Source organism: Lathyrus oleraceus, chromosome 2, assembly GCF_024323335.1.
Source record: "Lathyrus oleraceus cultivar Zhongwan6 chromosome 2, CAAS_Psat_ZW6_1.0, whole genome shotgun sequence".
Lineage (NCBI taxonomy): Eukaryota > Viridiplantae > Streptophyta > Magnoliopsida > Fabales > Fabaceae > Lathyrus > Lathyrus oleraceus.
Window position 1 is genome coordinate 483,355,827 of NC_066580.1, and position 26,334 is coordinate 483,382,160.

The 26,334-nt window shown below is 37.9% G+C and overlaps 1 protein-coding gene across 1 annotated transcript; it reads right to left on the reverse strand.

Moving 5' to 3' along the window:
• Positions 1 to 1,268: 1,268 nt before the first annotated feature.
• Positions 1,269 to 25,702, reverse strand: LOC127123866 (uncharacterized). The gene is made up of 14 exons (XM_051054047.1): positions 25,626 to 25,702; positions 25,240 to 25,386; positions 4,943 to 5,156; positions 4,444 to 4,551; positions 4,264 to 4,353; positions 3,987 to 4,109; positions 3,649 to 3,726; positions 3,061 to 3,146; positions 2,883 to 2,931; positions 2,293 to 2,349; positions 2,064 to 2,194; positions 1,889 to 1,972; positions 1,603 to 1,672; positions 1,269 to 1,434 (listed from the first exon to the last, which is right to left on the reverse strand). The coding sequence occupies exons 1-14, from the start codon at positions 25,700 to 25,702 to the stop codon at positions 1,306 to 1,308; spliced, it is 1,443 nt and encodes a 480-aa protein (XP_050910004.1). The 3' UTR covers positions 1,269 to 1,305.
• Between the last annotated feature and the right edge of the window lie 632 nt (positions 25,703 to 26,334).

Consider the following 26,334-nt stretch of genomic DNA (forward strand, 5'->3'; position numbering starts at 1 on the left):
ACTATAATTATACAAATATGTTCTAACTTTATGAATATTAACAATATATTTATTACATATAGGAGTCTATATCACCACCAATGATTCAAGATAAATAAGATCACCAAGAAGATGAAAAAGAAGAAGAAGAACGTGGAAGAGGAAATGATGGTGACAACATCAATGGTAAACCATACAAGTAAAGGAAAACAAAAACTCGCAGTGCTAAACAAAGGTTAATCATAACATCATCAGATGATAAAACACATATCAAAGGGAATTCAAAAAATAATAGTAGCAACAATAAACTTCTGATATTATCCTTTAACGATGAATCACTTCTCATATACAAATTTGAGATTAAAAAAATCCATTAAAACAAAACAAAGGAACAACAAATGCTCATCTAAGAAAAAAATAACCCAAAACCACAAAAATTGATTCTAATTTTGAAGTCTTCTTTCATGTCTTAACATTTTATTTTGATGTCTCGCCTTGCATTTCCATATTTATAAATATATTACTTTTCAATTAAAATTAGACTATTTTGTTTTGTTATGCTAATCTTATTATCCACATTAGATTTTTTATAGTAAAAAATATCTACAAGAAATAAATTTTTATTTTATTTTAATAACTTCTATTTACTATCCGTCACTAGTGCAGAAAGAAGATTTTACACCCGTTTTTTATACATATTACACCCGTTATGATAGGGTGTAAATTCAAAGGGTGAGATATGTATGAAGAATTTACACCCGTTTTAAAACGGGTGTAAAAAGAGAATATATTACACCCTATTTTAGATTTAAAAAAAGGGTGTAATTGGTAGATATATACATTAAATTTTAAGACATTTACACCCAATTTAATATAAAACGGGTGTAAATTGTCACCTATTACACCCTGTTTTAGATAAAAAAAGGTGTAATTGGTAGATATATACATTGAATTTTAGGACATTTACACCCTATTTAATATAAAACGGGTGTAAATTGTCACCTACATACATTGAAGTTAAACGAATTTACACCCTATTATAATTCAAACGGGTGTAAAATGACAAATATTTACACCCTATTTTTGATATATCAAATGTAAAATATCTTATAATTACATTTAATTTTAACACATTTACACCCTATTTTGTGTATGAAGGGTGTAAAATATCTCAATTTTTTTAAAAATATTTTATTTGAAATTTCATTAAACCAAATATTTTTATATATTCCTGGATATTCAATAAAAAACAAAAATAACCAAAACAAACATTTCTCTAATCTTTAGAATCTTGCACCAAGTCATACAAGAATATATTCTCCTGTATTACTTGTTTTTCTTCTGGATTTCTGTTGTTGGTTCATTGTTCAGTCCAGCCACCAATCCATCTTCGGTAACATTGATATAAGGGCTCTGATCGATTGAAGAGTCTAATGGTGCGTTTGGTTTAGAAATCTGCATTGCCATTAATAGAGAAAACAGCAGTTCAACCACTAGAAATGCTCCACTTAGTGCACCAAGATGATATAACTTGCATAGCATTCAAAGATAGTATAGAACAAATGAAAGAATAAACCCTTTATCAATAAGCTTATTAAGTACACAAAAAGTAACATTTTCTACCTTCTTCTGTTGATGCATATAATGGCTAGAGTGTAGTACATCAAGAAATTCATTAGCAGCTCTTACCCACCTGCAACACGAAAATTACTTTTAATTTGTTTTATAATAGTAGTTGCTTATTTGGAACTTAGATGATATTATAGCCAATCAAGGAATAATATCGATGATATTATGATCATTTGTTTAAATTTCTTTAAAATATAATAACTGAAGGACAATTAAAGGCATAAGATTGGTTGATGTAACAGAATACGGAAGAGTCAGATGCACAAAATGAATCAAGTACCACAGGCTAGATGCAGTTATTCCTTCAAAGAAAGCCAAATGTCCTCCATGCTTTACAGTGGCCAACACAATATTTTTATTTAACCTATCGAAGGATTACGCATTAAAATGGATGTTGAAGTAATGCAACAGAAATAGAAAGAAAACTGATTAGAAAAAACAACAAAGCAGCATACCTGCATTCGTCCCATGGAATGGCTTCCTTGGTACAGACGGGATCATCCAGAGCACTAATACAGAGAAGCGGAATTGATACAGATTTCACATAAGGAGTACTGCTGCAACGTCTATAGTACGTATCAACAGTCTAAAGAAACAAAAGGATTTTAGATAGCAGACATAAGGAACCAGAAAAGAGAAGACAGCAGAAAATAGAAGATTACAAATCTTAGGTGGTACATGTACCTCATACTTTGCAAACAATCGAGTGGCGTGGTCATCGAAATCTCGAATAGAAAGTGCCTGCAAAACATAAGAATACATGAGTATTAATCAAGCTTTAAAAACTTAACCAAATCAATAACACTGAACAACATTTGAGAATGTGGTACATATTAGAATAAGTTTTGTGCCTTAAGAAAAAAAGCTATATCCAACAGGTAAAAGAGTAGAACAAATATTTGGCCTCTAAAATCAGCACGCATCTTTCAATCACTTAATGTCCTAGACTAGTAACATTTAAAATGCCGGCTATAAAATAACAGAATTAAGAGGAATAATGAATAAAAATGAATGGTCAGGTCAATAGCTTGAAACTCTTTAGAAATCTTCCACGTTGAATAATACTTGCTAGTAACTTGCTCTAAAACCACACACATGCGCACAAAAACTTACAGCAGTATTGAGAAAAATGTCAATAGAAATGTGTATCAAAAAACATAGTGAATATGTGATAAAGAAGTTAACATCAAACAACTGTAGGATAAGCATACAAATTTATCATATATTATATTAAATAGTAGTAAAAATTATGAACTTATTGAGAGTAAGACCACCTTCATTATCCCTTCCCAATTACCAAGCCGAGAAAAGAGAGGCTGGTGTCTGCAATGAATATTTATCAAACCACATCAAAAGTGAACTATAGAGACACATCTAAAAACTTTCATGTTTGTCAGCAAATGGTGATAGATGAAAATTAAGAGCTTATCAATCAGAAAGATAGAGGCATACAATTTTGCATAATCTTGAAGGTCGCCTGTTAGTGCTTTGTCATAAAACTTTTGCACAGGAGCACGAGTTATAAATCTATCAGTTATCTGCAAAATTATAGTTAACATTACTTCCAGTTAAAGAGCAATAACAGGAAAAATGAAAAATAATAGAAACTTTCAGCGATGACAAACTAATAGTGAAATTTGACAAAGCCCCGTTCATTATATCAAATAGACTGTGTAACAATTTTGAACCAGAAGCACACATAGCTTGAATGCTAAAGGCCGGAAAGTATATCACAAGAATGTTTTAGATAGTTTCATTATGTTCATACGATTCCAAACCAAAATATTGCAATGTGCACACTCCGTTCTAAATGCTTCAAACATGTTAAAACTTTAACATTCCATTCAGATTGCATGATATTTCAATTAATTCTTAAGAATTTTTTTTTCAATTGGATTCACAAACAATTAGATTGGGTCCAAATTCAGAAGATAGATCCATTAGATTGTGGTTACTTTTCACAACATACTAGGTATATTAATAAATGTCATTTTAGCAAAAGTTAAACTTTGAAATCAAAATACTTCAGTAATTACTAACCAAAAGGTCCCAAGGAGAGCAAACAGCTACAACTCCAGCTACAGGAGTGTTCTCACCTTCCTCGCCAAGATATTTTACCTGCAAACAATCCTTAGAATTATACAGTGTAGTGCCAAGCTATTTGGATATTTGAGCACAAGTTAATGTGGGAAGGGAGCACACGTTAGAAGAAATAGAGATCAATGTGGGAAGGCAGCAATTGAAGATGTATGCGATCATATAGAAAATTCAACCTTCAGATTAGTTGAGGTATGTAATTAAATTAATCAATAGTGACTCAAATATGACATGAAGAAATTTGATGCAAGAAGATTATAAGACTTTAGTCTCGAATTTACCAGAATATTAGCTCCAACGCTATTTCCAACAATAAACAAAGGTGCCTTGGGATTCTCTTTGTGGACGTAATTAACAACTGTGCGAGTATCCTCAGTCCATCCAGAATTGTAGAAAATATCAGACTGAAATAATTTTAATAAGCATTTACATTACAACAAGAAAACAACAAATTTGGTACACCGTAATATTATTGAGATGCACATCAATCCTACCTACAACTCCAACAAAAAGAAATGCAAATAATCAAACTTGTTAATTAATCTACATATTTCTAACCGTGATTGGAACACCTCCAAGTCCTCGATGATTACTGACAACAACTTTCCATCCACGTTTTGCTGTATGATATGCAAGGTGTTTGAGATACTGCAAAGAAAGGGAGAATATAAACTATAAGACGGCACTAAAATATAACTTAGCCACACAAATAAACAATACTAGCTTGAAATAACTTACAGGAGCTGAAGAATCACTTGTTAAACCAGGAATCAAAATAACAATGGGAGTAGATTCATCTTTATTGACAACACTGCTAGAATCTGTAAAATAACCAATCACAAAATTCTGAAAGGTCTACCAGTCTTTCTAATTTGACAAACATTAGTCCAACAGTACCAAGTGAAATTATGTGGTTAATTCATGGGACATTATTATCAAGTGAAATCTGAGCCCTGTACTGTGACTGCCACGACCACAATCATGGTCGCAATCAGCTGTACCAACCGAAATAGCGAAATCTTTAAGGGACTGCAGCGCAATTAATTAAAACCTTTCCTCGTCAACAAATTTTCTGAAGGACAGAAAAGTAATTATTAAAATATTCTCTACTATATGCATACCGTCAGAGTTAGTTACCCAGTCTAAAGCAAGGGTTGTTACGACCGTCACAGCACAATGGTTAAAATAATTTTGATGAGTAGATGAATGAAAACAAACGAATAAATGAATAAAGTACCTTCCAAGCGAGTTCGAAACTGATGGAATTAACGATGAAACTAGAAGAAACCCAGCAAAGAAAAGTAAGAACAACAACGAATGAATCAACTTTAATATCCAAAGCAGCGTAAAAGAGAGTATAGAAAACGGTAAAGAAGAATGATGAAGCCGTTGTGGGTTGTGAAGATTTCCGAGCAATCACGTTCTTTGTTCCTTTTTCACTATTTCTTGCACTTCATCGATGATGAAAAGTTTCTAAAATGTGAAATGAAAAGAAAATTTGGAACATGAGAAGTCATGGTTATATTTTAGGCGGTAATGATAAATTGTACTTAGGGTTTCCTAAATTTACACCCTATTTTAATATAACGGGTTTAATATAAATTTAGTCATTTATATTGTTATAATTATACACCCTATTTTTAAATATAGGGTGTCTATTGTTATATTAATATTCCAAAATTTACACTCTATTTTAATATAACGGGTTTAATATAAATTTAGTCATTTATATTGTTATAATTATACACCCTATTTTTAAATATAGGATGTCTATTGTTATATATTAATATTAAAATTTATTATTTTTTTAAGAAAATTTAAGATTAAACAAATAAGAATAATAAAAGTTATTGTTTAAGGCACGAATATTTTATTTTTATTTTTAAATTTACACCCTTTTTTTGAATATCAGGTGTAATATAGAGTTGATAATAAATAATATTTGAATTTACACCCGTTATTTAAAAATAGGGTGTCTATTGTTACGTACTAAAATTCAAAATAAGACTTTATTTACAAAACTGCCACCGCATTTGCTTTTTACACCCGTTTTTTGTAAAACGGGTGTAAATTTACAAATTATATTATTCTTTTTGTACTAGTGCGTACGATCTTCTTTACCATCCGCGCATCGCGCGGGTCCTAATCTATTTATTTTATTATTTACTATGGATTGAAACAAATTAGAAGAATAAAATCATATAAATCAGAAGCTTTATAAAGCACACTTACGTGTGTTATTGGCAAAATCTATTGAGTAGTCTCAAATGTATTATGATGCGAAAACTAATATTGAAGAATCAAAAGTTTATTCAATCCAATAAATTCTGTATGTTCCTAAAAGAAATTAAAAATTTGAGAAATTTAGATGATATTTGTGAATCAGTACAACAATCAAATTATATTTGTTCACCGTTCAAACATATTAGAAAATTGAAATACATGTATTATATAAATCAAAAGTTTATATATTAAATTTTAGTTTGTCGTTGGCAAAATCGGTTGAGTCATCTCGGATATAATATGATGTGAACACTAGAAGTTTCTCCAATCCAATAAATTATGTGTAACCCTAAAAGAAATTAAAAATTTGAGAAATTTAGTATTTTTCATGATATTAATTATTGCATCGTCTAAAAAGATCATGCATATGTTTGCTGTCTACTAAGAACCAAAAGTTTATGAAATTATTTTCTCAACTAAAAGATCATGCATATGTATTATGATGCAAAAACTAATATCCAAAAACTAGAAATTTTTCTTCAATCTAATAAATTTTGCGTGTTTCTAAAGGAAATTTAAAATCTGAGAAAATTAAGTTTTTCATGACATTAATTGTTGAATCGACTAAAATATCATAAAATATTTATTGTCTACTCATAATCAGAAGTTTGTGAAATTGTTTTCTCAAACTAAGATCTCATTTTATGAATTTTTTAAAAACTTTTTTGATAAGTATCACATATATTATTAAAATTGATATTGAACATCTTGTAGCATATGTTCATAAAACAATGGACTTGAAGATCAATTCTTTAGACGTTTAAAGTTAATTATATGTCTCATACTTATGTGATAATAAGTTCTAAATTAGATATTGTAAACACATAAAACATGATCATTAAGATATTTATTCACATTAAGCCAACACAATACTATATGTTTCTCATTCCATGTATAATTTATTTCAGGTTAATAACTTGATACTTCTCAACAAAGTGAATTTTTGGATGTGTTATGTATTTTCCAATTGCTCTAATATAATACACTAAGGCGAGTCCTGAAAGAATGTTGAAAATTATATTTGATATGAATCTCAATTTTGAGATATAATATGAGCGAATTGGATAATTGATTGCAGTCAGGTAGCCTGATTATTAATTGAGAAATTATTTTTTCTAAAATTAATGGGAGAGAGTAAGCGGCTGAAGAGTGAATCATAAGTTCAAATGAACAAAATTTAAAATAATTTGTTATCTTGATCCTCATATAAACGTATATGAACCAAAAATTCAATATATTTCTCATTTTCATAGTTTATAAAACTAATTATTTGTTGCTAATATTGCAAATGAGTTGAAACCTCACATCAAGAGTGGTAAGAAATTTGGTTCCAAAATTAAAATACCTCTACAAGAAATAAATTAAATATGACTCAAGTGAGGATATGAAAACTCTAATAGTACTTTCACATAATTTATTTTTGAGTTCCAAATAGAACTAACTAGGTACCTGAAATTTATAAAAATAAAGAGATCTCGATAAATTATGTCATGAATGAAATATGATGGAATCAAAATAAAGTAAATATTGACAATGTCATTGCATATAATATAGAGCTAAACATGATAAATAATAATGAGCATCATGAATCAAAGTTTATCAAAGATTGTAAACGAAGTGAGAATTGGCCAAAAATGAATATATGCTTAGCTTTTAAAAGAATCTTGAACTTCCACTATTTCTTTGATACATGCTTAGCTTTTAAAAGAATCTTGAAGGAGAGCCCCATTTCAAGCCTAGAATCATCAACCTTGGTCTTCATCAACTCTCATTTTAGGTTTTGTCTCAAGGTGGGATCTATAGCTAGTAGAAATCTTAGGAAATGGAATTTCATGAATGGGAATTGGGGTGTGACTTGATCTTTGCATGCTATTTGTTGCGTTATTGTGAATTTTTTGTTATACATGTATGTTATGCGACTACGTGTCGTTGTATGTTTGTGTTAGGGTTAAAGAGTGTGTGGCATGAGGAAAATATAAGATTTTGGACCTAAGAACAAATTTTGTTCTACATTGCTTGCTCATCGAGCATAATACCCGCTAAGCGAGCCTTCATGCGTAGAGAAACTATATTTCTGGGTTTACTCGCTAAGCGACCATTAGAACACGCTAAGTGAGGCTTCATGTGAGGAAGAACTATAACTTTGAGCTTCCTCACAAAGTGAGACAAAGGGGTGGCTAAGCGAGATATCACTTTAAGCTCGCTACTTGTCGCTAAGCGAGACTGCTGTTTTTCAAAAAAGTATGCTTTCTGACTTGCCTTGCTTGGAGCTTGCTAGACTATGGCTAAGCGGGCATTTGATGCAGAAATTTTTAACTGCATTGAGTTTAGCGTATCTTGTGTTTCGTAACTCGAAACGAGACACAATCAGATGCTAAAAAATCTTATTATACGAGTTATTCTGTTGTGCTCTGAAATAAGACATATAACATATGGTTTTTGTAATGAATTTATTTAATGCACATGATGTTCGATATCTAAGGGACTAGACCATATGATATCTCCATAATGATTGGTACACAGATACCGCCAATGGTATCCATGAATGAGGACTAACTAAATGATGACTAACTCAATGTACCAATCATTGAGATTATTGTTTATGACTAACAAATTAAGGTGACGACACATAAGATTAATGTTGAGACTTAATGATGAAGTATTTTGAGTATAGTAAGTGAGAATAATGAATAATGACTAACCTTGACTGATCATGGCGTATTTCCTACTTATCCCATTCATGATATCCATAGTTTCAACTGATTCTATGGTATTCAACCGGCCTTAAATATCTGGTAATTGGTAAAGTACTCCCTCATGCACGAGGCATGTCCCTGTGTCATACGGTGAACTGGACTTTATTGGATTTGTAATCGCAATGTCGCGGTTAGCAAGAGTCGCCACCGACTTTTCTTTTATCCAATAAGGAAAGGTGGAAAAGAACAGGAAAGACCTTAATTTTAAATTCTTAGGTTCGGGAGGTACTTTATACAAAGGGAAGGTATTAGCACCCTTTGTATCCATGGTTATCCATGGGCTCTTAATTGCTCAATCATTTATGTTTTCTAGTTTGAAAAAGGTGGTTGAGAAAGGTGTGAAAAATGTTTTGCAAAATGAGAATTTAACTTTGTAATGATTCTTGCATGAATGTATACAAAGTGGTTATCTCGTTTTAATTTAGAAAATAGTTTAGAAAAATATAACTCGACAATGATCCTAGTGCGGATGTATGCTAAGTGGTGATTTTCCAAAAAGATGTTTGAAAGGTGTGAGGTGAAAAGTATATTTTTTTGGTTATGAATGAGCAATTTAGGTTATACCTGTCCGAGGTCTTTCCGGGCATTTCCTATCCTTATGAGGGTAAAACTGTCCTTACTATTGAGAAGTAAGTAGTTTTATCCTTGGGATGTAGAAGGGTCATCGTAGGGTCATTGATAGGTCATTGAAGGCAACAGTTGTGAGGATACCTTAGCATTCGAAGGGACGATCATCATTTAACCGTAGGCTATACCGAAGGGTCATCGAGGGACGAAATCGTATTTCCGAAGGCAACATCCGAGGGACTATGATGATTTTACCGAAGGGTCTTTGCTAAGGATATCCCCATATTCGCGGGACATGACCGTTATACCGTGATACCGTAAGGCAGCAAAGAGAGGTCCAAGATCACTTATTTAAAGGTCATATTTTAAAGTCAATTAAGTAATTAAGTCCATACTAAAATCAATGCATTAAAATTAATACATTAAAATTAATACATTAAAATTAAGACATTAAAATGAACACATTAAAATTAATTAGGCCACTTAGGGTGAATCTCCACAAGGGTATCCCACCAATAAAGTGGGAGACCTAAACAGCAATCTTTTCCCGGGACATATGAACCTTTGCAAAATTCAGCAAACGGGTTAGAATACCAAATCAGGGTGCAATCGAGAGCTGCACCAAAGTAATAGGTAAACAAAGCATGGTTATGATAAAACAGGTCAGATGGGCAAAGATCAAAATAGGACGAAGAACAGCGGCATCCATTACAACAAATTCAAAGTATCCAGGCATACTTAAGTTACATGCAAAGCCTCAAATATATTTATGAATCTCAATTATGATATCACATGTGAATTAGGAACATAAAGCGATAATAGTAACGCAAACCTGTTTGCAATTGAGTCGCAACCTTGAATTGGCCGATCGGATAGAATTGAGCAGAGGTGACCTCGCTGCCGCCGTAAGATTAGATTCGGTAAAAAGGCACACAATAGTTTCCGTTGTAGAAATTATTGTGCAAAAAGAATCAACTAAATACCAAAAGGGAATCAGGAATTGCAAAAGAAATAGTGTAGCACTTGTAAAACACAATGCCTAAGCCGCTGGAAAAGACGGGAAAATGCAAAGGCGAAAACGGCAAAGGAAAAAGAATCTCGGCCCAAGCTTTTCCTTTTAGGTTTTCAAGGCGGCTATTTATATTGTTGTCATTAGGTCATGCCTGCTGCCAAAAAAAAGTCTTCAACACGTACGTGGATATAGGGCCCAACGGATCTTCAAGTCTCCGAAGCGTTGCCTGCGCCCACAAAGTAGGGGAATGGTGTGACGTTCGTCACACCAGGTGTGACGCCCGTCACAGGGGTGTGCGAGGCGTGACGCTCGTCACAGCCTCTGTGACGCTCGTCACAGATGCCACACCCGTGTTCTTGTACTTTGGGTTGGGCTTTGCTGTTTGGTCCGTTTTCTTTCCTTTTTGTACCCCTTTTCCTCCACTTCCAAATAAACCACTTTCATATTATCACTAGGTGAGCGTGTAGCGAGTAGGCCAGTTTGGGTCATTCGCGAGCTGGGCCTTAGTTCCTTTAAGTGTCATAAAAATGAGTCGGAGTGCCCTGAAATGTCTTGAAATATTAATGGGCAAATTTTGGGGTATGACAGCTGCCCCTGTTCAATATTCTTGAGCCGAGAGAGTAGAATGGTATGTGCCGCTCGTGGTCTAGAGGTGAAAGATTATTGAACACTAGAATGCCCCAAAATTTTGCACTTGCCAATTAGTCTTGGTGGAGATGGGCTTAAAGATACCATCCAAGAAACTTGCTGAGGAGATTTCCAGATTGTGTCGTACATTAGACGATATCTAGAGACATGGGTGTCACACCGGGTCATACATCAGACCGTATAGTGAACCCTCCATTATGCTGTTGACTTCGTCGGGGAGTCAGAGTATGCTATACTGCTGGGGATAAGGGATCAGAATGGATCATACATTAGACCGTGTCTGAAGACCAGAGTGGGCTATCCATTAGGCAGATGACTTTGCTGAGGATGAAAAATCAGAACGGATCGTACGCTAGATTGTATCTGAGTTGAAGATCCAAATGGGTCTTATGATAGACTGTATTGGAGTTGCAGGATGAGCCGTCCATTAGGCTGAATTTGATGATAAAAGGGGGTAGTCGTACACTAGACTACACTTCAGAAATGTACCGTACACTAGGTAGCATCTGAGGAGACAAAGGTCTTAATTGGGTCGTACATTAGACCGTATCAGAGCAGAATGAGCCGTCCATTAGGCCGAATCTGATGATAAAAAGGGGGTAGTCGTACACTAGACTACACTTCAGAAATGTACCGTACACTAGGTAGCATCTGAGGAGACAAAGGTCTTAATTGGGTCGTACATTAGACCGTATCAGAGCAGAATGAGCCGTCCATTAGGCCGAATCTGATGATAAAAAGGGGGTAGTCGTACACTAGACTACACTTCAGAAATGTACCGTACACTAGGTAGCATCTGAGGAGACAAAGGTCTTAATTGGGTCGTACATTAGACCGTCTTGAAATAGTTGAAGGAATCATATGTTGGGCTGAATCAGAATGAACCGTATGTTAGGCTGTATCTGATAATATCTGTACATGTTGTACTTGCAATAAATGTCTGGGATGGGCTTAAAGATGCCATCGTTAGGAAGATACTGAACTGTAGTCAGAATGAATGTCCCGGGAATTGTATCTGAGATACATATCTGGATCTTGTACATAATTGATAGAGGTGTCTGTCTGAATGAATGTTCCCGTGAATTGCATCTGGAATATGTATCTGAATCTTGTCTGTGATTGATAAAGGCGTCTGCCTGGATGAGCCTTTTACTTTGACTATATCAGGAGGATAATTAACCTGCAAAGAAAGGTTAGCTTTATGCCATGTCATGATGCATGAGATGTTTTATGCTTTCGAAAATAAATGCGAATGTTGTATGCATGCGTATGATGTGAAATGATGTAAGGAATGAGTTATGCGTATGAGAAGTTCTGCTTGGAGACTCTACTGGGGAAAATAAACCCCCATCTACTGATTGGAGATACTTGTAATGATGACCCTTTCGCGGCAGGGGGTTGTTGATTTGGTCTGATGGCGGAAATATTCAACAGAGCCTGGCTGGGGATGGAAGAGAGGATCAATCTGTCTGATGGTGCCAACCTCTGTTGGGGGATAGCTGGCTGTGCCGGGGAATACTGCCCACTTCTTCTGGGGAAGAACAGGCTTGCTGGGGGAAGAGAATTGGTAGTGGACTCATCGGGAGCATGATTAGACCTTATCCTCGATCCCAAAGTCTTGTAGTAACTGCTATTGCTATTCTATGTACGTATTTTTGATAAACATTGATCATATTCAAATGCACATATTAATTCAAATTAAATCAATGGACGTTTACGCAAACAAGACGGAAAAAGTAAAAAACAAAAATATCTTTTTTGCAAGAAGGTTGTATTGATTTTGAAAGGAGGCCTATAAACAGGCAATTTGTGTACAAGGAGACAGAAATCCTGGTAAGAGGAAATTGTCGAAACAAAGAGAAAACTATGCAGAAAAAGTCCTATTGATTTTAAGTCTACTACGGCCATTATGTCTTCAAGCATCTCATCCTCTGCTGTCGGATAGAAGTGATTGGCTTGGTCAGTCCCTTGAACTTGGATGAAAGTTGACTGAAAACGGGACATAGTCATACGCTTTAATCCCTAACTTTTGCCTGGACCGCCTTTTCAGGTTTTCAGTCCAACAGGATACCCTTTTTTGCCCGAGCCGCCTTTTCAGGTTTTCGACTTGCCGGGTGTACATCTTTTATATATATATCCCTAATTTTTGCCCGAACCCTTTTGGTTCGCCGGGATGCCCTTACTTTTGCCTAGATACGTCGATCTAGCGGGTCTTTTTTTATGCGTAGTATTTTTTAACTATGTCCGCGTTCACGGGATGTGGGAAGTCTTCACCATCCATTGTAGCAAGTATCATGGCTCCACCAGAGAATACCTTCTTAACTACAAATGGCCCTTCGTATGTGGGAGTCCATTTGCCTCTGGGATCACCTTGGGGTAGAATGATACGCTTGATCACCAAGTCGCCAATTTGATACACCTGTCTCTTGACTCTTTTGTTAAATGCCTGGGTCATGCGCTTCTGATATATCTGTCCATGACAAACAGCCGCAAGTCTCTTCTCATCGATCAAGTTTATCTGATCGAGTCGTGTCTGAATCCATTCATCTTCATCTAAGCCCGCCTCTTTCATGATCCTTAGGGAGGGAATCTGAACTTCCACTGGTAAAACGGCTTCCATTCCATAGACTAAAGAGAAAGGAGTTGCCCCTGTCGAAGTGCGTACTGAAGTGCGATAACCGTGAAGGGCAAACGGTAACATCTCATGCCAGTCTTTGTATGTTACCGTCATCTTTTGTATGATCTTCTTGATATTCTTATTAGCAGCTTCTACGGCGCCATTCATCTTTGGCCGGTACGGAGAAGAGTTGTGATGCTTAATTTTGAACTGCGTGCAGAGTTCAGTAATCATCTTGTTGTTCAAATTAGTACCATTATCAGTGATAATTCTTTCAGGGATGCCATATCGACAAATAAGACTATTCTTGATGAACCGTGCCACCACATTCTTGGTGACAGAAGCGAATGAGGCCGCCTCTACCCACTTTGTGAAGTAATCAATAGCGACGAGAATGAAGCGATGTCCATTGGAAGCCGTAGGTTTAATCTCTCCGATCATATCGATGCCCCACATTGCAAATGGCCAAGGAGCTGTCAACACGTTCAATGGAGCAGGAGGCACATGTACTTTGTCCGCATAGATCTGACACTTGTGACAGGTTCTGGAGTGACGGTGGCAATCCGCTTCCATGGTAGACCAATAATACCCTGATCTCAGAATCTTCTTGGCCATTGTATGTCCATTAGAATGAGTCCCAAAAATACCGTCATGCATGTCTTCCATAATCCTTTCTGCTTCCTTTTTATCCACACAGCGAAGCAGAGTCGAATCATGATTACGTTTGTATAACACTCCGTTACTCAGAAAGAATTTAGCGGAGAACTTCCTCAGGAATTTTCTGTCCTTGATGGATGCCCCTTCAGGGTATTCCTGAGCTTCTAAATATCTTCTTACGTCGTGGAACCAAGGTTTCTCCTGTACCTTCTCAGTGTTAAGTCCATAACAGTAAGCTGGTTCATCTGACCGTCCGATGGTAATCATGGGAGCTTCGCTGCCCCATCTGACTCTGAACATAGATGACATGGTAGCTAATGCGTCTGCCAACTGGTTTTCCTCTCGTGGAATATGTTCAAATGTTACCTCTTCAAAGTATGGGATTAATGTCATCACCTGCTCTCGATAAGGGATGAGATTTGGATGTTTAGTATCCCATTCCCCGTTGATCTGACTGATTACCAAGGCCGAATCTCCGTACACACTCAAAAACTTGATTCGCCAATCTATAGCAGCTTTGAGTCCAAAAATACATGCTTCATACTCAGCCATATTATTGGTACAATGGAAACATAGTCTAGCCGTGAGAGGTGTATGGTAACCTCCGGGAGAAATGAGTACAACCCCAACACCATGGCCCAATGCATTAGAAGATCCATCAAAGACCATAGTCCATCGGGATCCCCATTCGGGTCCTTCATCTGGTTTAGGTTTTCCATTATCAGTAACAAGCATGACATCCTCATCTGGGAACTCAAAATTCATAGATTGGTAATCGTCCACCGCTTGATGAGCCAAATGATCAGCTAGCACGCTTCCTTTGATTGCTTTCTGGGTAGTGTACTGGATATCGTACTCTGTTAAGATCATCTGCCATCTCGCTATTCTTCCGGAGAGGGCAGGCTTCTCGAACATGTATTTGATGGGATCCATCCTAGAAATCAACAAAGTGGTCTGATTCAACATATACTGTCTTAGTCGGCGAGCAGCCCAGGCCAAAGCACAGCAAGTTCTCTCGAGCAGTGAGTATCTTGTTTCACAGTCGGTAAACTTTTTGCTCAGGTAGTATATGGCATGCTCTTTTCGACCAGACTCGTCATGTTGCCCCAATACGCACCCCATTGAATTTTCTAACACGGTCAAATACATGATTAGAGGTCTTCCTTCAACTGGTGGTATCAGAATCGGAGGTTCCTGGAGATATTTCTTGATTTTGTCAAAAGCTTCTTGACATTCCTCATTCCATATCATCTTTTGATTTTTCCTCAGTAGCTTGAAGATGGGTTTGCAAGTAGCGGTCAAGTGGGAGATAAATCGAGCAATGTAGTTCAAGCGTCCCAAGAAACCTCTGACTTCTTTCTCCGTACGGGGAACTGGCATTTCTTGAATAGCCTTCACTTTAGCCGGGTCAACCTCGATTCCTTTACCGCTGACAATAAAGCCCAAGAGTTTACCGGATCTCACTCCAAAAGTGCATTTGTTTGGATTCAATCTCAACTTGTACTTCTTCAACCTCTCGAACAGTTTGTATAAGTGATCGAGATGTTCTTCTTCAGTATGAGATCTAGCTATCATGTCATCCACATATACTTCTATCTCATGATGAATCATATCATGGAACAAAACCACCATAGCACGCTGGTACGTTGCCCCGGCGTTCTTTAGACCAAATGGCATTACTTTATAACAGAACGTGCCCCATTGCGTCACAAACGTAGTCTTCTCCATGTCCTCAGGCGCCATCTTAATCTGGTTGTAACCCGAGAATCCATCCATGAATGAGAATACTTTGTGTTGAGCGGTGTTATCTACCAGAACATCAATGTGCGGGAGCGGAAAGTCGTCTTTGGGACTTGCTTTATTCAGGTCTCGGTAATCTACGCACATTCGCACCTTACCATCCTTCTTTGGCACAGGCACCACATTAGCAACCCATTGAGGATAAGAAGTAACGGCTAGGAAACCGGCATTGAATTGTTTCATAACCTCGGCTTTGATTTTCTCAGACATTTCGGGACGCATGCGGCGAACCTTTTGCTTGACAGGACGGCAGTCTTCCTTCGTAGGCAGCCGATGCACCACTATATTAGTATCCAACCCGGGCATGTCTTCATAAGACCAAGCAAAAACCTCCACATAGTCGTGCAACATCTGGATCAACCTTACTTTCACACTACTTTCCAAATCTGCTCCTATTTTGACTTCTTTTCTGTCTACCTCAGTACCCAGGTTTACGATTTCGAGGGACTCTTCATGCGGCTGTATAGTCCTTTCCTCTTGCAGTAACAATCTGGCAAGCTCTCCAGGGACTTCACAATCTTCCTCACTTCCATCTTCGGCTTGGTAGATCGGATTTTCAAAGTCATAATGAACAGTAGCGGAATTATTATCAATAGGATCCAGAGTGGATACGGATCTGCAATTTGTTACGTGAGTGTGTGTAAGAAAGCATAGCTTGTTCGAAAGACGGCAGGAAAAAATAAAGAGCGCAATATTTGAATGCGAAAAAGTCCATTGATTTATTGAATATGAATATGCTTATGAAATGACAAAACCCTTAACAAATTAGCTATTGTGCCCCGGGCGTAGACACAATGCTTTAAGAGGTTCAATTGAAAAATAAAGATTTGCAATACTAAATGGACAATAACAATTACTCCTGACTAAAGGAAATCGGGATAGTGTCTTCAGCCTTCCAATTATTGAGTCCGTCGCCAATTGTTGGGTAGATCCAATTATCCAGGTCGCCATCACTGTCAGCATCTTCTACAGCATTGATTTGATCTTTGACCATCTTTTCAGAGTTGAATCCCAGACCAGCTTTGTCAGACTTGTACGGTACGTTGATCAGTTGACCCCAGCCAGTACAGCCACCATCTTCGACCACAGCTTGAGCATCTTTCAGAGAAATCATAGCAGGAGGAGCACGAATAACCTTGGGCACACAGGGAGTTGGCTTAAGGACAGGATCGGGCGGAGAAACCACTTCAAATGACTGAGTTGGAGTCTCGAAGAATTCACCATCCATCTCAACGTATCTGAAGGTATGCACACTACTGACAATGTATTCTTCTTCCCCACACACAGTGACAATCTTACCCTCTATCGGATATCTCAACTTTTGATGGAGAGACGAAGCTACAGCACCTGCCCCATGAATCCAAGGGCGTCCCAGTAAGCAGGAATAGGCAGGACGAATGTTCATTACATGGAAGGTAGTATTGAAGACTTGAGGTCCTATCTTGATAGGGAGGACTACTTCGCCATGGACAACACTCTTCGCACCATCGTAAGCACGTACCACAATATCACTAGGCTTCAATTCAATGCCTTTACAGTCAAGTCTATCGAGCACGACTTGCGGTAGCACATTCAAAGAAGAGCCATTATCAATCAACACATGAGCCAAAGTGATTCCCTTACACTCAATAGAAATATGCAGGGCCTTGTTGTGGTCTTTTCCTGCTGGTGTCAGGTCAGCATTGGAAAAACCTAGGCCGTCGTCAACAGTCAGGTTAGCAACATAGTTTTCGAACTGATCGGCGGAGGTCTCTTGAGGTACATGGGCAGTCTTCAGGAATTTCATCAAAGCATGGGCATGAGATTCAGAGGATAACAACAAGGACAACATCGAGATTTTGGAAGGAGTATGCCCCAACCGTTCTACCACATCGAAATCACTCTTGCGGATGATTTTCAGCATTTCTTCCATTTCTCGTTTGGCAACATCTTCAGTAGTAGCTTCGATCGGTGTCTCTGACTGAGAAGGGTTGACTGGTTCTTTTCCTCGGTTTTCGGGAACCGGAGGTGAGATCTCTGGAGAGAAGATCCTTCCGCTTCGAGTAACTTTACTAGTCCCAACAATGTCATTAGGATTAGCAGAATTGCCAACTTGCTTTACACCATGGATGTAAACATCACCTCCATAATTCCACGGAATAGCTTTGCTTGAGGAATACGGGATCGGGCCAGGTGCAGTAATGATCAGGGGAGCTACTCTGGGCTCAGCAATAATCTTTACAGGTATTCTGGGAGCAGTAATCTTCACTGGAATTTTGGACCTCGCAATCACAGATACTTCTTCAATAGGGTTTTCTGCCTTAGAAACCCTTTCAAAGAGGATTGTACGATCGTCCATCAGTCGTTGGATACCATTCTTCAACTTCAGACAGTCCTTGGGCCGGAGTATGCAGAGATTGCAATCTTCAGTACAACCTGGAAATAAACCAGTTTGCAATAAATTCCTCTTTATGATCGGGAGAGGAGATGTTAAGTCCGCTACAGTAGTGATGAGAGAACCGTCATCGAGAGCATTAACAGCTTTGTCATGATTAGGCATAGGAGCAGTGATGACATTAGGAGTCTCCGGAGGCTCGAACTCAATTTCTCCAGCTTCGATCATATCCTGAATCTTATTCTTCAATGGCCAACAATCGTTTGTATCGTGCCCGGGGCTATCGGAGTGATACGCACACCTGGCATTGGGATTATAACGAGAAGAGGAAGTGTTGGGATTTGTAGGAGGATCTCTGAGGGTGATCAAATTTGCCTTTAGCATTCCCTGCAGTGCCTGTGCCAAGGTCATATTGATCCTGGTGAACTGCCTTCTTGGTCTGTCTTGTCTTTGTTGGAAGTTCTGAGATGGCGGTGCTGTGATCGTCACTGCTCCAACGGCGTGGTCACCATTTTTCTTATTATGATTCTTCTGACCATACACCGCATTCGATTCATTCTTCCCATGGTAGGACTTTTTGCTGCTTGTAGAAGTAGCTGCCTGTAACTTCCCACTCCGAATGCCGCTCTCCACCCGTTCGCCTGTCAGTATAAGTTCAGTGAAACCTGATGAAGAACTCCCCAGTAGGTGGCTGTAGAATGGGCCAGTCAGGGTACCCATGAACAGGTCTACTAATTCTCGGTCAGTCATAGGGGGCTTGACTCTGCCAGCCAAATCTCTCCATTTCTGAGCATACTCTTTGAAGCTTTCTTTAGATCCCATGGCCATGTTCTGCAACTGTAGCCGAGTAGGTGCTAATTCAGAATTGTACTGGTACTGCTTATAGAAAGCCGTTGCTAAATCAGTCCAGGTGCGGATGTCAGAGCTCTCGAGCTGATAATACCATTCCAACTGAGTGCCAGACAGACTTTCTTGGAAGAAGTGGATCCACAGTTTCTTATCAGTGGTATGCGGCTGAATCTTTCTCACATAGGCCCTTAGATGCATCTGAGGACAAGACGCACCATCATACTTAGTGAAAGTGGGGATTTTGAATTTGCGGGGAATGGTCACATCGGAGACCAGACCCAGACTTTCGAAATCCAGACCAGGTGTCTTCTGACCCTCCATGGCTAGCATGCGTTCTTCCAGCAGTTTGTACTTATCATCTCTTGGAGAGTACTGTTCATTTTCATACTCTTCATCTTCATCCTCAGGGTTAGAGAAATCAGGATTCTCCTCCTCTGAATCAATTTCCGCCCCCTCTTCTGGACCATTCGGGATTCCAAATTTGATTCCCGTAGCCTGTCCTTTACGCCTTCTGCCCGGGTTAATGAAGCTCACAGCTTTCTTGTCCTTCTTCTTTTCGGCCAAAAGAGCCTTCAGTTCCTCCTGCCCCTTGGATAAGCTTAGCATCATCTCCTTGAACTGAGCATTCTGAGTCTGGAGATCTTTGACAGTTTGCTCGAGATCCATTTTTCTGTTTAAGAGGCAGACCGTGAGAATATGGTCCTTTAGAATACCTGTTATGCAATGTTATGTTATGTGATGCAATGCATGAAATGTTTTCAAGGACTTTTGGAATTTAACTTTGCATAAATCACCAACAAGAGAGAAATGTTTATTGCTACTTTTTTAATCAATGTTCATTACAAAAGGAATAATAGTAAAATACAATGACATCTCAAATCTCCCAGGGGCGACTTCTTTTTGGGCGAAGATATGCATTGAGTCTTCGTTCCTCATTAAGCTGACTGGTGAGCTCTAATACTTTCTTCCTTTCTGCATTGAACTGAGCTTCGAAAGTATCTCTCTCCTCTCTCAACTGGGTCCAGGATCTTTTCAATTCCTCAGCATCAGTAGGCATATCTGGGTAAGAAATGATCTGGGAAGTACCTCCTTCGACCTCCGATTCAACAATCAATGGTCCGACTGCAAGATATGGCATGACAAGTTCACGAGCTCTGGCGCGGACCCATCTGAGATAAGGCTCCATAGGAATAGAATTTTTCTTGCCTAAATTGCTTCTTTTCACCATGCCCCAAGCTCGTACAAACTTTTGACGGAGATTTTGAGGGTCATTGTCATAGTCGAACATTGTACCTTGAATAATCATTTCATGTGGACCATCTCTTCGGGCATACCCAAACTGACGTAGGGCTAAGGCAGGATTATAAGTAATACCTCCTCTTATCCCCATGAGGGGTACATTAGGGGATTCTCCACAACGGTCGATGATGATAACATTTTCTCTGAGGTTAGAACACCACCGGATGTCTAAATGGGAGAGTGTCATTATCCTTTGAGACCATTTCAGATTTTGATCATTCTTCAAGACTGATTGAGGGAGGTGCGAAATAAACCACCTAGACAACAATGGTACGCAGCACATGAGAGTCCCTTGCTTCTTCATAGTACGAGTGTGAAGGGAATGCAAGACATCTCCAAGCAAGGTAGGCACAAGGTTATGAGTGAGGAATATCTTAATAGCATTCATGTCTATGAATTGGTCTGGATTAGGGAATAACACCAAACCATAGATTAACAATGCTAGAACATCTTCAAAAGCATGAACATTCATAACTTTTAGGAATTCTCGGGCCTTACTTATCAGAAATTTGGCGAGTAAACCTTTAATTCCACTTCTTGTTACCCAATTGGTCTCAATGTCAGATTTCGTCATGTGTAAAGCTGCGGCAACTTCTTCAGACTTTGGCATCTTTTCTAAACCGCTGAAGGGTATTTGATCCAGGATAGGTATCCCAAGCAGCTGGGAGAATTCTTCTAACGTGGGTACCAACTGATAATCTGGGAAAGTGAAGCAATGATGCTTAGGATCGAAGAACTGGAATAGGACTCTCATCATATCTTCTTTGAAACCAGTGGTAACCAGATTGAGGAGATGACCATGTTTCTTGTTGAACTGAGCATGATCGGGGAGTTCTGACACCAAATCCTTGAGTTGAGGAGAGATTGCTACAAGATTGATCCGGATAGTCTTCCTGGAAGCCATAACCTGTTCAAAGAGCAAAGCTAAATTCCTAAGTCCTTGAAATGGTTAGTATGATGATGTTATGATGTTATGATGTTATGCAAGCACAAGCATGTCACACAACAATTATTCCTAGGTTTTAAGGCTTGCATGAGTTCCATAGGTAAGTACCCTCCCCACTGAAGTTTGGTTGGTTCAACCTGTCCTAGAATAGTAACCGGGTTCTAGAAGGATCTCAGATCATCGACCTTTCTTTAGGTCCACTTCAGTGCAACACCAAGTGGTTGACCGAAGCTTCCCTAAAGTCCAATCTCAAAGAGTGTAGTATCGAGTATCAACCAACCTCAATCGGAACCGAAGTCAGTTATCTCACTACTTTCTAATGGCTAGGATAAGTCAATTAGGGTTCTAAAGGTCTGGTTAATGCTTTGATGACACCACGCGGAAGCCAAATTTTTCCTCAAGTAACATGAGGAACATCAGGACAACCAAAGTGTCACATTAACCGTAACTATCATTTTAACCATTCCAGTATACGCCGGATAGTCGCGATGATCTATTGCTACTTACCTAAGGTACACTAGATCCGGGTGTAGGATCTTTCACTCAACAATACCCTTAAAAGAAGGAACAATCCCAAAACATAAATGATTTTTTTCAAAGATGGACCTCTCTTTAAGTCCCCAGCAGAGTCGCCAGTTCTGTCATACGGTGAACTGGACTTTATTGGATTTGTAATCGCAATGTCGCGGTTAGCAAGAGTCGCCACCGACTTTTCTTTTATCCAATAAGGAAAGGTGGAAAAGAACAGGAAAGACCTTAATTTTAAATTCTTAGGTTCGGGAGGTACTTTATACAAAGGGAAGGTATTAGCACCCTTTGTATCCATGGTTATCCATGGGCTCTTAATTGCTCAATCATTTATGTTTTCTAGTTTGAAAAAGGTGGTTGAGAAAGGTGTGAAAAATGTTTTGCAAAATGAGAATTTAACTTTGTAATGATTCTTGCATGAATGTATACAAAGTGGTTATCTCGTTTTAATTTAGAAAATAGTTTAGAAAAATATAACTCGACAATGATCCTAGTGCGGATGTATGCTAAGTGGTGATTTTCCAAAAAGATGTTTGAAAGGTGTGAGGTGAAAAGTATATTTTTTTGGTTATGAATGAGCAATTTAGGTTATACCTGTCCGAGGTCTTTCCGGGCATTTCCTATCCTTATGAGGGTAAAACTGTCCTTACTATTGAGAAGTAAGTAGTTTTATCCTTGGGATGTAGAAGGGTCATCGTAGGGTCATTGATAGGTCATTGAAGGCAACAGTTGTGAGGATACCTTAGCATTCGAAGGGACGATCATCATTTAACCGTAGGCTATACCGAAGGGTCATCGAGGGACGAAATCGTATTTCCGAAGGCAACATCCGAGGGACTATGATGATTTTACCGAAGGGTCTTTGCTAAGGATATCCCCATATTCGCGGGACATGACCGTTATACCGTGATACCGTAAGGCAGCAAAGAGAGGTCCAAGATCACTTATTTAAAGGTCATATTTTAAAGTCAATTAAGTAATTAAGTCCATACTAAAATCAATGCATTAAAATTAATACATTAAAATTAATACATTAAAATTAAGACATTAAAATGAACACATTAAAATTAATTAGGCCACTTAGGGTGAATCTCCACAAGGGTATCCCACCAATAAAGTGGGAGACCTAAACAGCAATCTTTTCCCGGGACATATGAACCTTTGCAAAATTCAGCAAACGGGTTAGAATACCAAATCAGGGTGCAATCGAGAGCTGCACCAAAGTAATAGGTAAACAAAGCATGGTTATGATAAAACAGGTCAGATGGGCAAAGATCAAAATAGGACGAAGAACAGCGGCATCCATTACAACAAATTCAAAGTATCCAGGCATACTTAAGTTACATGCAAAGCCTCAAATATATTTATGAATCTCAATTATGATATCACATGTGAATTAGGAACATAAAGCGATAATAGTAACGCAAACCTGTTTGCAATTGAGTCGCAACCTTGAATTGGCCGATCGGATAGAATTGAGCAGAGGTGACCTCGCTGCCGCCGTAAGATTAGATTCGGTAAAAAGGCACACAATAGTTTCCGTTGTAGAAATTATTGTGCAAAAAGAATCAACTAAATACCAAAAGGGAATCAGGAATTGCAAAAGAAATAGTGTAGCACTTGTAAAACACAATGCCTAAGCTGCTGGAAAAGACGGGAAAATGCAAAGGCGAAAACGGCAAAGGAAAAAGAATCTCGGCCCAAGCTTTTCCTTTTAGGTTTTCAAGGCGGCTATTTATATTGTTGTCATTAGGTCATGCCTGCTGCCAAAAAAAAGTCTTCAACACGTACGTGGATATAGGGCCCAACGGATCTTCAAGTCTCCGAAGCGTTGCCTGCGCCCACAAAGTAGGGGAATGGTGTGACGTTCGTCACACCAGGTGTGACGCCCGTCACAGGGGTGTGCGAGGCGTGACGCTCGTCACAGCCTCTGTGACGCTCGTCACAGATGCCACACCCGTGTTCTTGTACTTTGGGTTGGGCTTTGCTGTTTGGTCCGTTTTCTTTCCTTTTTGTACCCCTTTTCCTCCACTTCCAAATAAACCACTTTCATATTATCACTAGGTGAGCGTGTAGCGAGTAGGCCAGTTTGGGTCATTCGCGAGCTGGGCCTTAGTTCCTTTAAGTGTCATAAAAATGAGTCGGAGTGCCCTGAAATGTCTTGAAATATGAATGGGCAAATTTTGGGGTATGACACCCTGGTACCCATGGATTGTTACAATCCCGTAAGGAATAATTCACTAGAGTCGGAGTAATATTGTAGAATACCTTATGAGCAAGAGGATTCCTAAGATAGGAGAATCCCATTAAGATATTTGCTTCTCACCCTCTTTATTATAATAATTACTCATTCAGGTGCTAAAGGTAAGGATAATGAGGCTTGAGGATGTTCACGAGAAGGCCTTACTTTAGCATATCTTGATGTGTTTCCGCTGTATTTTGTAATGACTACTGTATTTTTTTTACATTTGTACTATTTTGCAAATATTTTCCTCCACATGCCATTTTTGTTTCTTTCTAAAGACAACATTAATGTGTTGTTTTTTATAAACTTCCTTTTCAATTAAGGGTTTTGGAGCGATATCAAACTTTTGCTCTCAATTAAAAGTCTTCTGCAATCTATGGTATGGATGATTAGGTCTTAAAATCTTTGATTCCCAAGATAAACAGTCTTTTTCCATTTTGTAATTGGTGGAGGCATGTACCAAATTCACATATAGGACACACTTTATGTCCCTTTACGTTGTACCTAGACAAATTACTGTATACATGAAAGTCATTGATTGTGTAAAACAACATGGTGCGCAACTTAAAATTATCACATGTATACACATCATGAACATGAACGCCTTTCTCCCACAAAAGTCTTAAGTATTTAATCAATGGCGTCAAATAAACACTTATGTCGTTGACCTGAAATCGTCATTGATAATATCATATTTTGCACTTCATGCACAACCATGGAGATAGGTTGTAAATTATGAGAAGAACAAACTATGACGTATGGTTAATACTCAAATTTCCAAAAAGGTTTATTTAGTCGTTGGTAAGTCCAAGCCTAAAGTTCCTCGGTTCAAGTGCAAAATATAGAAAAAATGAATCAATTTTCTTCCATTGCAATGAATCATCTACATGGCAAATTAATCCATCACACACTCTTTCATTTGCATGCCATATAGCATTCTTTGCGTCATTTACATTATCAAACAATCTCTTGAACCTTTATATTCTTTGGAAGGAACACCCTTTTCAGTTACACCGTCACCGACTTCAACACCATTGTCCTTCTGCTTGTAGAGTGACTCCCCACATTTCGGGCACTCCTTCAAGTTTTCATACTTTTTCCTATATAATATGCAATCATTATGACATGCATGTATTTTTACATAGTCCAAAACCATTAGACACAATATTTTCTTTGCCTCATAACTACGGTTCGACAACATGTTACCTTCTAGAAGCATTTATTTCAATAATTCAAGCAATTCAGTGAAACTTATATCCGTCCAGCCACCTCTTGCCTTAAGATTAATAGTCTTAACACAATTGACAATCTTATAAAACTGTTGAATTTTGTATAATACGACTCTTCCATGTCTCTTTGCAAAGTATCTACCACATTAGTTTTCTTGAAAGCATCTACTCCAATATCACGAATCATGTCTTCTAGAGTATTATTCGTAAATTTTTCATCATCTTCAACTATATGTGACAAAGGTCTTTTTTTTGTCACTTCACCATGCCATGTCCATTTCGTGTAATTTTGAATAATTCAATTACAACCTAAATGATTGAATATATCATCCCTTGGATTTTTTTTTTCATATTTCAAATTTTTTTATAAGAACACCAAAAAATCCCCTTATTGTTAGGAAGATTTTTTTCTGTTAACTCAAGAAAGTGAATCACTATATTCTCATACTCTTTACTTAATCTATTAGCTTTCATCCAACTACGATCCATAATAACATACAAATTCTGAAAATAAAATAAAAATAACATACAACCAACAAAAATGAACTGTATAAGTCTCAAAAACCATAATAATAAGAACATTAACGACAACAACATCAACAAAGGCCACAATACCAATAACAAGAATGACGACAGAAACAACAACAACAAAAAACAACAACAACAATAATGGAGAATTTGTACATACCGAAAATATGATGAGAGACGCACAGAAAAGTGTTGGTCTGAGGTTCGAACTTCCTTCCTCCTTGGAGAATAATGGTGTTTCAGTTTTGTTCACTGGAGGAGAATAATTTTCCTTTGGTTTGCTAGCTAGGG

What these genes read in the sequence shown, in the direction of transcription:
- LOC127123866 (XM_051054047.1), bottom strand. Translation starts at nt 25,702, where the DNA reads ATGATTCGTGATATTGGAGTAGATGCTTTCAAGAAAACTAATGTGGTA. An exon ending in CAAGTGATTCTTCAGCTCCT is followed by an intron (nt 4,354 to 4,443) that starts GTAAGTTATTTC and finishes CTTTCTTTGCAG; the next exon opens with TATCTCAAACACCTTGCATA. An exon ending in ATATGCATCAACAGAAGAAG is followed by an intron (nt 1,435 to 1,602) that starts GTAGAAAATGTT and finishes ATGGCAATGCAG; the next exon opens with ATTTCTAAACCAAACGCACC.